Here is a 14505-nt window from a genome sequence, read left to right as displayed (position 1 = left end):
GGAACGAGTGTCCCTGGCACTTCATGGAGGGGTAATTGGAAGACAAGGAAGCAAGAGAACATCTTAAAATTAATAATAGTGATGACACTCCAATGACAGTGACCTAGGGCTTCCCTGAACCCTCCCGTTGTGCCAGGCGTTAGTTAGGGCACATGTAGGGACATGTAGGGCACAGCAAGCAGAGCATGTCACTTAATCTTCATGATACCCAGGGGAAACAGAGGAACAGTTCAGGGACTTGCCCAAGGCAAGCTGGTGAGAAGCAAGGTCTGGACTCCCGATGCCAGGAGCTCGGTGCTGCACTGCAGCGGCTTCCCTGGACCCCGGCCTCCCCGGGACGTGGGGTCAGCTCTCCTACCCGCAGACCTGCAGCAGGCGTTGAGCTGTGACTTCACACGGTGGTGGCGGCGAGACTCAGAAGCACTGCCCTCCCCGGCAGGGGCGCAGGCCACGTGATCACTGTCCACTGGGCACTGGACATGTGTGTCGGGGTTAATCCGTAGACACCCCCCCCCCCCCCCCAGCGAGGTTGCTACCGTCATCACCCTCTTCCCGGACTGGAAATCAGGCACAGACCCTGAGTCAGCCGCCCGGGATGCACAGCTTGCCAGAGCAGAGCCAGGTCCTGAGGGCAGGAGGGCCAGTGGGCAGCACTGTCCGAGGCGCAGAAACGAAGGTGTGCAGGGGAGCAGGGCCCGTGTGTGGGGCTCGCGGGCACAGGCTCCAGGGCCCGTCACAGAGGAAAACCTGGGATCAGCTCATTCCCGCCACTGTCCATGCTGTGTGCTTTGCGTGTACATTCTGGCTGCTTTGTGCTTTCTTTGGGGCGCCTTCCCAGCACCTCCCACTGTGGCCCCCAGCTTACTGGCCGTCAGCTCCAGATGAGCCTTCAAACTGCCCGCGATGCCAGACGCTCGTCACAGCCGGGAAGGGACCTGTGTAGGCTCCTTTCATCCTGGGTCTCCTTTGGGGAAAGTGGGAAGAGCAGACAGCGTGCCCCCTGACCCAGGAAGACACGGGGTCCTCTGGAGGGGGCCCAGCATCTGGGCAGCGCTGGGACCTTCCTGGGCCCTGGGCCCGTTTGCTTCTGCGTCCCATACCTTCCTCCATAAAAGTATCAAAAATTATATTTTACCTCCACCTGCGTGGGAGTAAAGAGGAATGTAGCCCACGCTGAGTCAATATTATACGTTTGTTTCCGATTTTAGAGGAAACTGAAACGAAAACATTGACATGGTCCCTAAAATGGTCTCCGTGTTGCTGAGCTTAAGGGTGGGAGGTCGCCCTGCGGGGCTGGTGTCAGGACACGGATGACCACGCGGCCGGTGAGTGTGCGTGTGGGTAAAGGTACACAGGCAGGAGGACGCACGCCTGGTCCCATCAGAGACGAACCCGGTTGTCAGGTGCATTCGTAAGCTGAGGGTCAGGTCCCAACCTCACAGCGGGCATATGAAGGTCGCTTCTGGTCGGCAACATCTGCTGCTGCTCAGGGACGGCCCCAGAGAACTCCCCTCCGAGTGGTGACTCGGGGAGGACGTGGGGCGGACGGGGGCAATGTGGGGACATGACCCGGGGACGGCACGGGGACATTGTGCAGTGCAGGCCGCCGGCACCTTGTGACTGTGCCGACTGGCGCGTGTGGTTTCCCGGTGACCGCAGTAGGGTCAGCTCCTGCCTGCTCTGCTGGGTCACTCCGCTGACCGAAGCCAGTGCCACCTCATGGCAGGAGAAGCAGGAAGCACAGTCTCCCGGGGCCGGGGGAGTGAAGCCAAAAGGCGGTTGGCCCGTGGCATTGTCCCCACCCCCCCCACCCCCTAGAATCCTCACAGGACCGTGCAACTTTGATACGAAGTGTGGCAGAACAATAGTCAAGTTGAGAATCCGGGAAGTGGACCCATAACTTATGACTTAGAGTTAACGTTTCACATCCGACTCGTCTTAGGAAGCCTCCCCCCCACCCCTTCCGCTTCAGGGAATAGCCTTCACAGCCCCGTAAGGCTTCGCTGAGAGCTGAGGTGGTTAGGGCCGTGCGCGCCCCGGTGTTTGGGAGCGTGGCTGCCCCAGGACTGATCTCCACTCCAGCTGTGTCCCGGAGGCTGCCGTCTGCCCCCCTCACCGCTGTTGGCACCCCAAAGGCGATACGGGTATTCTGAGGCCCCACCGATGACCGGTGCTTACTGCACACCTAATACTGAGTGACAAGTGCACGTCTGTCCAGAAGCAGGGAGACCCCGACGATCCAACCCACCAGCTTAGAACTCACTGCCGCTTAACTTGGAGAACTGGACGAGCTTTGAATCACACGAACCAAAGCACACATTGAAGACACTGGGCTTTCGTGGTGTGGGATCTGTGCGCGGCGTGGAGTGCGGAACATTCGCGGAGGAGAAGTCTGCACTGACCAGAGTCCCCCCCACTTTGCGACAACATTGTTCTGCTTCAGGCTCAAGCCCACATTGTCCCGCCAAGGGTCTCCATTGGTGACAATATGTAGGGAATTCTGGTAGACTCCCATGGGCTCAAAGGAGCTCTCATACTTTGCTGAAAATAGATGTCCAGGCAAGGTGGGGAGGCGTGTGAGGGAGCGTGGGTGGGACTTACTAGGTAGCCACACCCCTCCCTGTGGCGTCAGGCCTGTGGTGTTGTCCTCAGAGGCAACAAGACAGCTGCTTCTGCTAATAGAGCCCTCCCATGCACCCCACAGTCTGATTTTGCAGTTCCTTATTGTGTTCTGGAAGACATGGTTTACCCCACGTTCTAGGCAGAGGCAGTGAGGCCCACAAAGGCTGTGGGACATGCGTCCAGGTCCGCACGAGTGAGTGGGGGACCCAGGATATATAGCCAGCTTGGAATCCAGAGTCAGAGAGGCCTGGGTTAGTGCAGCCCCTGCTTGGCGTGTGACCCCTGGCTTTCTTGTGAGCCCTGGCTCTCATGCACGTTGGTGTTGTTTTCCTCTCCGTGTTGTGGGCTCAGACCACCTGACCCTGTGGTCTCCCCGGCCATCAGCGATGATGCGTTATGAGTCCCCGACAGCGCCCAGCACAGAGCAGGCAAACAGCCCCGCGTGAGGAGCCCCAAAGTCAGGACATGTTCCTCCCCGACGCTCCCATGTGTGGGGTCCCAGCCTGCCCGGGACACCCCCGGGTTCTCCATGCTGCTCTGATGATTCACAGCGGGCAGCCGTGAACCCTCTGCCTGCCCTGGCTGGACACAGGGCCCGGCCCTCCACATGGCCTCTACGAGGCCTGAAGGCGGATGTGGAATGCAGAGCGGCGGGCCCTGACGGCTAGCCATCATGCTCGGGATGTGTTTTCCTCCATCTTTATAAATACCCACGGCCAGGCCGGCCAGTCTCCGTGTTTCTCCCAGGGATAGTGTGCTTGCCTGATGACTGTGCCATCTGTTCCCCCCGTGGTCTGCGTGGCCTGTCCTGCCACCGGCAGGTGGCCAGCTACCCAAGGGGCCACCCAGCCAGGAGGCAACCAGACTCTGGCTCCTGAAATAAACACTGATGTGGGGACAAGCCAGCCGGGCACATTGGTGGGGTCGCTGCTGCCTTCCTGCTCTCCGGGAAGCCGTTCCTCCTACTGGTGCGAAGGGCGTCTGAGGCCTGTCCACGTCCAGGCTGATGCGGCCCGTCTGGAGACGGCATGGCTGCTCGGTGATCCCGGGCGTGAAAACCCGGAGCGGCGGTGGGAGCGGTTCCCAGCCGGCACCAGTTCAGAGGCTGGATGGCCTCGTGTCTCAGGGTGGCCTTTAACCGTGCCCATGGGAGCCCTGGACACACAGGAGGGTCCCCCAGGTGGTCCGGAGCTCCGGGGTCTTGGATGGACAGTTGACCGTCTTACTGGATGGAGAGCTTGTGTCCCGGGAAGTCGCTGTCACCGTGGAGAAGCCCATCCCAGGAGTGGGCAGGGCAGACCTTAGAGCACAGCTGCTCCGAAGACGTCGGCCACCCATGTCTCTACCACTGTCCCAGCCATGCTCCCTCGTGGGGCCAGTGTCAGGCAGAAGACAGCCTGGTGAAGTGTCAGTTTTTTCCTCAGCATGATGACTGTTGAGAAGCAGCCGTTTGTTGGTGACGTTAAAGGTTTTCAAGATCTGTGAACGGGCTCAAGCGTCAGGAGTCTTCGCACTCCTGAGCACGTGGGGGACAGAACGGGACAGCAGACAAGACTGGAACGGAGGCCCCAAGCCTCTGAACGGTCCCATGTCCAGACGTGGATTCGGAGGGTTTCTGGTTCCCTGAGGCCTCCCAGACCAGGCTTGTCAGCCGGACTTGCTTCCCTCGGGGGCACCTTCCGTGGGCACGGGTGGCGGGAGGCCCCCAGGGCGCAGGCAGGACGTCGCAGAGCTGCGGACAAACGCCGAGGGGCCTGCTTGTTCCGCGTCTGTGCGCACTTGAGCCTGGCTTTCATCACAGCCTGCAGCAGAGGAGCGTGGCGGCCAGGCCTCTCCCCTCGCCGGCTACTACCGCAGCGACACGGGGAGCTTTGCCTGCCACACCGAACCGCACCTCCCCTGCGCCCCTGCCTGCCTGGCTCCTCTCAGGCGTCCGAGGAAGCTGCTGTGGGTTTTCACGCCTGGGGTCACCGAGCAGCCATGCTGTCTCCAGATCGGCCGTGTCAGTCCAGACGTGGATGGGCCTCTGACTCACTTGCCAACATTTAAACGTCGAGAGATTTTTGCATTAAAATAAAGAGCCGCTGCTCCTTTTGGGAGACTAGAAGTTTTGCGCTCATGGTTCTGGACCAGGGCTGAGCAGAAGTCTCCTCCGGACAGAGCGCGCGCGCTCCCGTGCGCTCTGTTCCCTCAGCGTCCTCCGGCTCCCCCGGCTCCCCCCACCCGGCATGCCCCAGCAGCGTCCCTGGACATCTGGGGACACCAAGGCTCTGAAGTCCGCTGCGCGCCCCCTGCCCCCAGGACTCCCTCACCCGCATGTCACCAACCACTCCTCAGAGCGCCACGTCCTGGGCAAGCCGCCGGGGGAGATGGCGTGTCCCAGTCACTCGCTGTCCGTGACGGGGACCCCTGAACAAGACAACAGTCCTGGAAGGAGGGGTCACCGAGGGCCGTTCCCAGAGAGCTCAGGGGCTGTATCTGCCAGCCATGAATGCCAAGGACACCCGTTCGTAGTGGCCCGTGACAGCTGCTGTCAGGTGCCTGTGTGTGCTGCCGTTCCTAGGGCGTGTGTGTCCGGGAACGCCTGTTGCCCTTTCCGCCTCGGGGCCCGTGCTCTCCCAGAGCGCCACGTCAGCCCCCACAGCCGGCCGCCGGTGACCGGTGCATCTGGAACGCTAGGTCCCAGAGGAGGCCCATGAGGACCTCGGCCGCACTGCGCGTGCACCACGGAGACTTCCACCGCGCGGGCCGGCTGCCCAGGGCACCACCGCAGGTTAAATCTGTTTGCACTTGGATTTCTCCTGTGTTTATGTTCCTTCAGCATAGAGCTCCGCGGGGCTGGGTGCACGTGGAGATTCCCGTCCCCTGTCCCATTGCTCCTTGCACGTCCCAGCGGCCTGGGGCCCCAGCTCGGACCACCACCGATCTGTTCTCTGTCACTCTGGCTTCGTCATTTCTAGCGTGGTCCGGAAGTGAGGATTCTACGGGCTGTTTCCATCGGGTCATTTTCACAAGCACGGAGTACCGAGGGTTTCACCTGCCAGCCTTTCTCCTAACGAACGTGGAAATGAGTTCCTGGCCACGCAGACAGTGCTCGTGGCCCACCAGCCACTGAACCTCGGTCGTCCCAGGACGTGCAGGGCCAGCTCTCCCCATCTGAGGACTCTGCCTGTCCCTCGGGGTTCACGGCTCTGCCCTGGAGCAAATGCTTTGGGAGAGTCAGGGCCCCAGACCTCGGGGCATCTGACAAGTTCCCCTTTCCTGGGGTCGGCCCCCCTGCAGCGGGGTCCTGCATGGTCCCCCACCGGGGGCCCAGGAGTGCTCAGCTCACGTCTCTGCCTGGGGAAGCAGCGATCGCAGATAAGCTCATTCAGCTTTTTGAAAGAAGAATCCTGCTGATTTTTTTTTTTTTTTAATGAATCGAAGAAATTAATTACAGGCTTGGGATGTGTTGGGTTTATTTTTGGAAATCTCGGATCACAGACATAAATAGCATTTCATTCTATACTAAGGAGCTGGAAAGCTTCATGCCAGAGCAGGGGGTGGAGGAGGGTGAGCAGAGAGGCCGAGCGGAGGCCGACGGGTCAGGAAGGAGGGGGGAGAGGGGGAGCCGCGAGGAAGAGGAGGAGGAAGACGGGGAGGAAGGCGCAGGAGGAGAGCGGGAAGACAGGAGGGGAGGAGGAAGAGGGGGCAGGAGAAGCGTGTCGGCTGCTGGCCCTCCGCAGGCCCAGGGCTGTCCGGCTGTCCCTGCATCCCCGCACACGCACCCACGTTAAAGCCAAGGTCTGCTGAGCGCGGACTCCGTACCCAACCCTGTTCCAAGTGCTGGGGACGTGGCAGGGAAGACGCAGACGGTTCCCCCCTCATGGAGCCGACCTGTGAGCGGGGGGTACCCAGGCAGCCCTCGGAATTAATGATGCAGCAGATGGGATTCTCCGTGTATCCCAGAGTAAGGAACAGAGTCGAGGCAGGACTCCACGCAGACGAGATAGGGCGCCACACTGCCAGTCAGCAGCTCCCTCTTTTCACTGATTGGGCAAATGCTTACTGAGCACCTACTATGCGCCCGATTCTGTGAAAAGCACTGAGGATGTCTCCAGGAAGCAGAAAGAGTGAAGGCTTGGAGCTTCGCGTCCCGTCTGGAGACAGACGAGAAGTAACTAGGGGCCCATGGACCACGGTGCGTGGGGTGGGAAGCAGCAGCAGAGGGTGCCGCGGGGGTGGGGATAGAGCTGACCCTCCGCGCGACCCTCTGTGGCCTGGGCGCCCCGCTGCAGACAGCGCCCTGGTGAGACGGAGCCCTGCGTCTGCACCAGGATCGGAAGTGTGGTCCGTGAGCGTCTGGGGATGTGAGCGTGCGTGTGAGGTCCCCCACCCTGAGAGCCAGCGGGGAAGGGACGGGACAGGAGCAGAGGCGGGAGGGAGCTGCCCCTTCCCTGCTGTGTGTCCGAGGGAGGCCCCCTCCCCAGGGCTCCAGAGACTTCTCTGCCAGTCTGCACGTGGCAGCCGTGTTGCTGACCGAATCCAGCAGAAAGAACTTCCTTTCATCGCCAGAGCAGTGTTCCTTGGAGCACTGCAGGCTTGGGGGTGGGCGTCCCCATGAGAAAGACGCATCAGCGGGTTGGCCGCTGAGCTGCCCCGCAAGTCTGGGCTGTGTCACCGCCTCACACTCCGAATCTCAAGCGGCTGTGGCGAGGCGTGCCAGCCACAAGTGCCGGGCGGCACCCACAGCCCAGAACCGTCCACGCCGGCTGGGATCTGAGGGCTCGCGGGCTGCGTGGCATGCACGGTTTCCCACGTCTGGCCGGGGAGGGGACGCCTGGTTTTATCAGACGCTGTTCTCCCGTGGCAATAGGAGGCAGCTCCCCATCACACCCCTGTAGGCACGCCCCTGCATGCACGAGTCCCCCCTCCCCCCCGCAACTGCACACTCCTGACCGCCCGCCGTGCCTCTGCCGTGCAGAGCAAGGTGCGGGAGCTGGAGGAGAAATGCCGGACGCAGAGTGAGCAGTTCAGCCTGCTGTCGCAGGATCTGGAGCGGCTCCGGCAGCACGCCGGGAAGATAGACCTGCTGGGGGGCAGCGCTGGGACCTCCTTGGACGTCCCCAGGTCCGGCAAGCCTTTCCCGCAGTTCATGAACGGACTCGCCCCCTCCATCAGCAAAGGTAAGTGCCCACCCCTCCCCCCACATCGCGGGGTGGGGGGTGTGTGGCCAGCAGCCCCGCAGTGGGGCGTGCACAGCATGTGTCTGACCCCCGCGCCGGACACCGGCATCCTGGGGCTCCGGGTGACGGCAGGCACCCTGCAGCCCCTGCTGTAAGCCCTTGTGGGTGTCGGCACACGCTCTTGGCACAGCTGTGTGTGGCAGGGGCTGTCCTGGTCCCACTCTGCAGAGGGAAAGACCGAGGCCCTCACATAGCTCCTGGGGGTAAGTGGGGAGCTCCGGCCCTGGGGTCTGTGAGGTGCACCCCCGGGCCTTGGCTGCCTCCCAGCTTTCATGCCCAGCGGCCTCCACGTGGGGACAGATTCCTGTTCCCACGAAGGCCCTGAGGGTCACAGTGGTGCATGTCCCACTCATGCTCAGGGAGCAGGGTGGGAGCAGCATGGTCTGACCTTGGGAGCTAGAGGAGGGACTTTGTCTTTGTATCTGGCAGAAAGACCACTGAGTCTGCACGGCGGCCTCACGGCTGGGCTCCTGCCTGGATGCAGAGGACTGCCCTGGGCCGTCGGGGAGAGCTCTCCTCACCCAAGGGCCACCCGCACAGGTCATCCTGGTTGCAAGAACACCCACCTGTTTGAAAGTTGTCGCGTTAATTAAGGGGAAGTGAGTGTCAGAACCCCGCATTGGAATTCCTCAAAGGATAGCATTTCCAGACTTCCAGTTGTCGTCAAAACATAGCATGGGGTTTCTGAGGGCCCCATAACGTTACAGTAACGCGAGGCTGCCTGTTCCTCGGTCAGTCACGCTTCCCTGCCTGGCTCCCATCAGCGCTGTCCCTCCTGTCCCGCTCAGCCGTTAGCTGGTGTGCCATGTGGCAAGTCCTTCCACGGTGTCCCCAGAGCACGGGGCACCCAGGCCGGGTCGGGGGGCTGCATCTGTGAGGTTGAACGGCCGGCCGGGCCCCACAGAGAGCCTCCTCCGGTGGGTGGAGACAGACAAGAAGCAAGGGGACAGAGGAATGACTTGCACAGATGTGTGAGGACAGGGTGACAAGGTGGAAGCTCACCCAGGGTAGGAAGGGGGACGTGTTCGATCAGGCAGCCGCAGGTGCTCACCTCCAGGAAGTGATGCTGGGGCCGTGTTGTCTGAAGGGTAGGAAGACGCAGGAGGGTTTCAGCTCTTACCGATGAAATGAACGTTCTCAGGGTGGGTGGCCGTGGAAGTCTGGCCAGGACGTGCTTTTCACGGCCCCAGCACGGGTGGTGACTCCCAGGGCTGCGCTCAGAGCTGTGACGGCAAACTCAGCTGGGGACAGTCAGATCCCAAGAGTAGAGACAGGATCCACACAGGCCCTGCAGAGCGCCACATGTGGCGAAGACCACGGCCCTGTGTATGCCGAGCTCCCGCCTGGGGGTGTAGGGTGTAGAGGGTCTGGTCCCGTGGTGCCTCTGTGCGTCTCGCACCAGAGGCCTAGGATGCCAGGGAAGGCAGGTGCTTGGCCTGGTCACACGCCCGGCCTGTGCCCCTGCATGCCTGTCCCGGGCCAAGCCGCACGTGGCAGGCAGGCTCTTCTCACCGCAGTGTCTTGGTGCTGCTGCGTGAGCTCCTCCCGGCAAGTGTGTAATTGTGAGTGTGGTGGGCGTGGCTCAGTGCTGAGCCGGCTCTGGGAAACTGGGTGTGATTCACGACGGTGGACATGGGTGCTCAGTCAAAGCAAAGCCGGCAGGGGCACATGGTGCCAAGACGGTTGCTGGGACCATGGTAGATGAGTAGGTTTGTCCCATGGTTTCTGTGCAGCCATCGGGAAGAGCTGCCATCTGGTTGGACTGAGCTCACGGAACGATGTGCGACCTTGCCCCGGGGGGGGCCCCCATTGGCAGGGCCCACACGCACTTGGCTTCCCCCTCGCCAGGCCGACATTGCTGACGGAAGAAAACCCTCCTCCCCTGGGCATTTTCTGATGGGTGGGTGCCCCGGGAGACCCCGGGTCTTAGGGGAGCGTCAAGGGCCAGCACGAGGTGAAGAAGGCTCATGCGCAGATGTGCAGCCCCCCACCCTCTGCATCCTCCTGCCTGAGGCCAGCCTGGCCTGGAGTTTGAGGAGACCATTGTGGGTTGATTGGGAGCCCCGAAGGGACCATGGGCTGCACTGTGGGCCACACTGGATGTGAGCACAGGCCCTCGCTGTTGCGTCCAGGTGGAGTCTCAGAGACCGCAGCACCCACCACGGAGGAGCGCATGGGGGCCAGCACGGCTGAGGGCACTGACGGTTTTGCCTTTCGTCTCACGCTCGCTCTGAGTTGGGTGGCAGGGGACACCCGCCTCCCGAGGACCGGGCTGTGTGATCCAAGTGTGAACACGAGGAGACTCCACAGTGTTCCTCTCATATGGGCCGCGCTCCCCCGGGGGGTCATCGGTCAGGATGGGTGAGAGCAGACCGTAAGCACCGGAATAGCCCCACGGTGCCTGGGCTTCACGTGCCCAGCTTTGGGGACTGGCTGCTGTCCTTACTGAGGAATGCTGGAAGTCACAGCCTCTCTGTCTGGAGTATTCCATCAAAGGGAAAAGGAAGCAGTGACTCACACACCTGCTCCAAAAGCTTCTGCCCAAAAGTGGGCCCTTCATCTCCACTCACAGGGCGCTGGCTAGACTGGCCATGGGCTAGGGACCGAGTCCCCTACGGCCCCGGGCAACGAGAAGCACAGTGCTTCGTGCTGCTGTGGGCCTAGCGCCTGCCCTGGGTGGAGAGCGCAGTGGGCAGCCACCAGGCAACGCCCCTGCTCCCCGGGATCCGATGCCCCAGCAGAGCCCCGCGTCTGCTGTGGCACCGAGTCCTTTTTAGCGGCACTTTCTCACCGTTCTCTTAGTCAGGCCGAGCCGTGGGGCCCCTGGCAGGTGGGACATGGGACACTTCCCGCCTTACACTGAATCACAGGGTGTTTCCCACCCGGGATGCAGCAGGTCATGTCTTCAGGGAGGCGATCCTGCAGTGTGACTGCCACGGACAGGGACAGAGAGGTCGGGGCGGGGGGGCTTGTGCTCCTGTGTTTCACGTTGGAACCCTAAAAATGCCTGGCCCTTTGCCAGCTTGTGTGTTAGGACTCTTTTTGTTGTAAATAACCACAAAGCTGACCTAAACCAGTGCGAGCCAAAAGGAACTTACTTATCGACAGGATGAGGAACTGGTAGGCCCAGCTCCCGGAGCAGCTGGACTTGGGGGCTCCAACTGCGTCCCTAGGAAGCAGTCCCCCCATCTGGTGGCTTCCTCTCTATGAGCACTCTGATGGGACCAACTCTCCTCCTGGTGGCAGTGTGGCTGCAGCATCACCGAGCATCACAGCCTCCCACATGGCAGCCAGGGAAAGGGAGACCCACCTCCTCCGTGCCTCCCTTTAGTTCCCTGTGATGGGACCTTCTCATCACATGCAGCAACACCATTGCCACCAAACCATCCTCAGGGGTGGGAGTGGCCGCCTCCAGGGATGGCCCAGCTTGGCAGGGGTCAGGCTGGTCATGGGCACCGGGGGCGGGAGGGGGCAGATCCCAACACGAAACCCCAAGGCTGACGGCAACGAGGGGACAGGCATGCCGGGGAACGCAAGGACCGTGTGCTTGTTCACACCGCCTCGTGTCGTGGGCAGGTCAGGAGAGTGCCGTCGGAAGCCGCACGGTGATTGGGGACTACATCCGGCCCCTCCCGCTCCCTGGTGACAAGCCAGAGCCTTTGTCCGTCAAGCCTGCCTTTCTGTCACGATCCGCCAGCCCAAGATGCAGATTTGAATCAGACGTGAGTTCTGGCCGGCGTGCGTGCAGCTGGTGGGAACGTGAAGGTCCTCCTGCCTTTCTTCCTCCTCCTCCTCCTCCATCCCACAACTTCCCATATCCAGGCTTTACCGACTCTCAGGTCACCGCCTCCAGGCAGTCTTCCTGCATGTCTCGGCCTCGGAGCCCCAGGCACCCTCTGACAGTTGAGCTCTATGGGCAGTGTCCGTCTCTGTCCTGGGGCTGAGCCCCCGTGAGCAGACGACACGGTCACTGCCCATCTCTGTGTCTTCACAGACATGCGCCAAGGCCCAGCACACTTGCCCTGTCCTCCCGGCGAGTTCCACGCCGTGGGTCAGGGAAGGGCCCACCTCAGGTCCACTCGTGGGGTGGGGAGATGCGTTTCTATAAACATCCCCCGTGTGACTGGGGGGCCCACACTGAGGGAGCCGCCTCGTCTCGGGGCTGGCGTCCCACAGGAGGGCTGCTCTCTGGGGCAGGAAGCCCGGCGGGGCCAGAGGGGGTCCCCGTGTGCTCCTGGCACGAAGTGTTAACCAGAACACCGTCTGCGTCTCTGACAGATGGACAATGCACGGAACCCCAGCACCTCCAAGCAGAGATACTCGGGGAAGGTCCACTTGTGCGTCGCCCGCTACAGGTAAGTGCAAAACTCCGCTCTGCTCCTGAGCGTCCGTGGGTGCGGGGGTGAGGGAGGCGAGGAGGCCGTGGGTCCAGGAGCGCTGCCCCGGGGCCCTCGCCCACAGGCACCCGCTCCACCAGCCCGGCCTGGGCGGACGAGGAAGGTCTGTCCATTCTGATGCGAAGAGTGTTTCCCTGGACCTCCGCAGCTACGAGGGAGCCCCGAGGGGTGCGCTCTCTCTGGGGCCCGGAGACAGGAAGTGTGACATCAGGGGCTCGCGAGGCCTTGCTCGCTGGGCGCTGGGCGCTCTCGCAGCTTCCGGTGGCCCTGGGCATCCCTTGGTGACGTGTGCCTCCTGCGGGCTCTGCCTGTCTTCACGTGGCCGGCACCCTGTGTGTCCCTGCTTCCTCAGTCTCGGTAAGGACGCTGGTCACCGGATCGGGGCCCACCTGACTCCAGTGTGACCCCCTCTTCACGTCATCACATCTGCCAAGATCCCGGACCTGGGGGCTGGGACGTGAGCACAGGTTTTGGGGGCACAGTTTAGCCCTGGCAGGCGGCAGGCTCAAACTCGGGGGATGCTCTTGGGCAGAGCCGCGGGTCCCTGGCCTCCTGGGGCCCTCGCTTCTGTGCGGGCCGTGGTTCCCTGGCTCGTCTCTCATGGGGGGCCTGCCGTGTCCATGGTCAGCAAGAACACACGCACCACGGGGTCCACACGGCTCAAGGATGGGTGCAGAGCCGCCAGCTCCCCACCAGCTCTCGACCTGCTTCTACTGAAAGCGTGCCGGACTCCGGATTCTGCCGTTGGCGCCGACACTTACGAGTTAGATGCTAACAAGCAGCACGAAACATTCTCTCTGCCATTCTTCACGCTTGGCCCTGACCCGGGCTCTCGTCCTCGACGCCCCGAGTCTGCCTGCGGCCCAAAGACACCACCCCCAGCAGAGCCTCCAGCCTCCGGCAGGCGGGACTGACCTGGGTTTTAGCCACGCGGAGCACCTTCCACACTCTTTTGTTTTCTCCAGCGAGAGCCATTTCTGACAGCTATTATGCTGATGAGCAGATTATTTTCTGATTAGCGATCCGTTCATTTTGCCAATGAAAACACACTTCTGCTGCTCAGATAACAGAAACATTTGATGTAGCTCCCTGGGGCCACAGCTTCTCTGTTAGGAAGCCTGTTGGTCCATACCTAGGAATGGAATTATTTGGCACCCCGCTCCGAATGCTGGCTGCACCGCACACATCCCGCACACTGTCTGCAGAGACCCTAACCCCAGCACGGGGAGGAGCCACAGGGCCCCAGGACAGCAGGGCCTGCTCTGCATCACAGAGAAGGTGGGGGCACCCCTAGCCGGGATGCTGAGCTGAACCGATTTGGCTTGCCGTTTCCCAAACCACGTACCCCTGCCTCCCCAGCCGTGTGCCCTGGGCTCACGTTCCCTCTACTGAAGGGAAAGGCAGAAGTTTGGGGGGTTTCCCGGGGCCCGAACACCAACATTATTCAGGCAGGTCCCTGGGAAGAGGTTTCCCCAAACTGAAAACAGGAGAAGCCCCGATCTTGATGCCACTTCCCATGGCGGCTGGTGCCCTCACCTCCCACCGACCGCGCGCGCATCCCCACAGCTCCTGCCTGCTCCTCGGAACCCCGCCCAGAGCCCCCAGTCCTCTGTTCAGAGGGAAGTCGCTCATGTGGGACACAAGTCACCGTGTAAAATGTACCGTGTCCCCGATGCTTGCCCCCCGTCAGCAGCGCCTCGCCCTGCAGCTGGGCCCACTGCCTGCCCTGGAAGCCCCCGGGCTCTCTGCAGCCACAGATCTCGTGTTGTAGACGGTGCCTTGCACGTGGATGCCACGGCAGCACGGGGCCTTCCCTCTTTCTGTCCGCGGATTAGGGTGCACAGGGTGCTTTACCCTCCCGACTTCAACAAGACACCCCAAACTGACCCTGGCCCTCCCTTCTCCCCATGCCCGCCCCTGCCTGTGGACCCGGCTCGGTGCGTGTGTCCCTCTCCACTCATGCTGACCTGCAAAGCCTTCAGCCCCAGCCCCTCACTCTGTGTTTCCTCCCCTCCTGCTCTGCTCGCTGATCCAGCACCCTCCCCTCCCCTCCCCCTCCTGCTCCCCTCCCCCTCCTGCTCCCCCTCCCCTGCCAGCCCCTATGCACAGGCACCCTGAGGGTCTCTGCAAATCGCAGACAGTTCAGGTCACACCCTACCTTCACACTCCTGAAACCTTCCTGCTCTGGAGATCAGATCCACAGCCAGCGATGGGGACCTGCCAATCCCCGTCCCTCGACACTCCTGCGTTCACCTCCCACC

The 14505-nt window shown here is 62.1% G+C and overlaps 1 protein-coding gene across 7 annotated transcripts in view; it reads left to right on the top strand.

Moving 5' to 3' along the window:
• The window catches only part of RIMBP2 (RIMS binding protein 2), a 92122-nt gene that overhangs the window by 38943 nt on the left and 38674 nt on the right, over window positions 1-14505 (top strand). For all 7 annotated transcript variants that reach the window (XM_032310323.1, XM_032310329.1, XM_032310326.1 and 4 more), the window contains 3 exons: window positions 7586-7787; window positions 11424-11569; window positions 12126-12202. In XM_032310323.1, the coding sequence (XP_032166214.1) occupies window positions 7586-7787; window positions 11424-11569; window positions 12126-12202 (425 nt within the window). The remainder of the gene's footprint in view (window positions 1-7585; window positions 7788-11423; window positions 11570-12125; window positions 12203-14505) is intronic.

Source organism: Mustela erminea, chromosome 13 (genome assembly GCF_009829155.1).
Source record: "Mustela erminea isolate mMusErm1 chromosome 13, mMusErm1.Pri, whole genome shotgun sequence".
Taxonomy (NCBI): Eukaryota; Metazoa; Chordata; class Mammalia; order Carnivora; family Mustelidae; genus Mustela; species Mustela erminea.
Note: the sequence above shows the minus strand (reverse complement) of the source record. Positions and strands in the feature narration are given on the sequence as shown.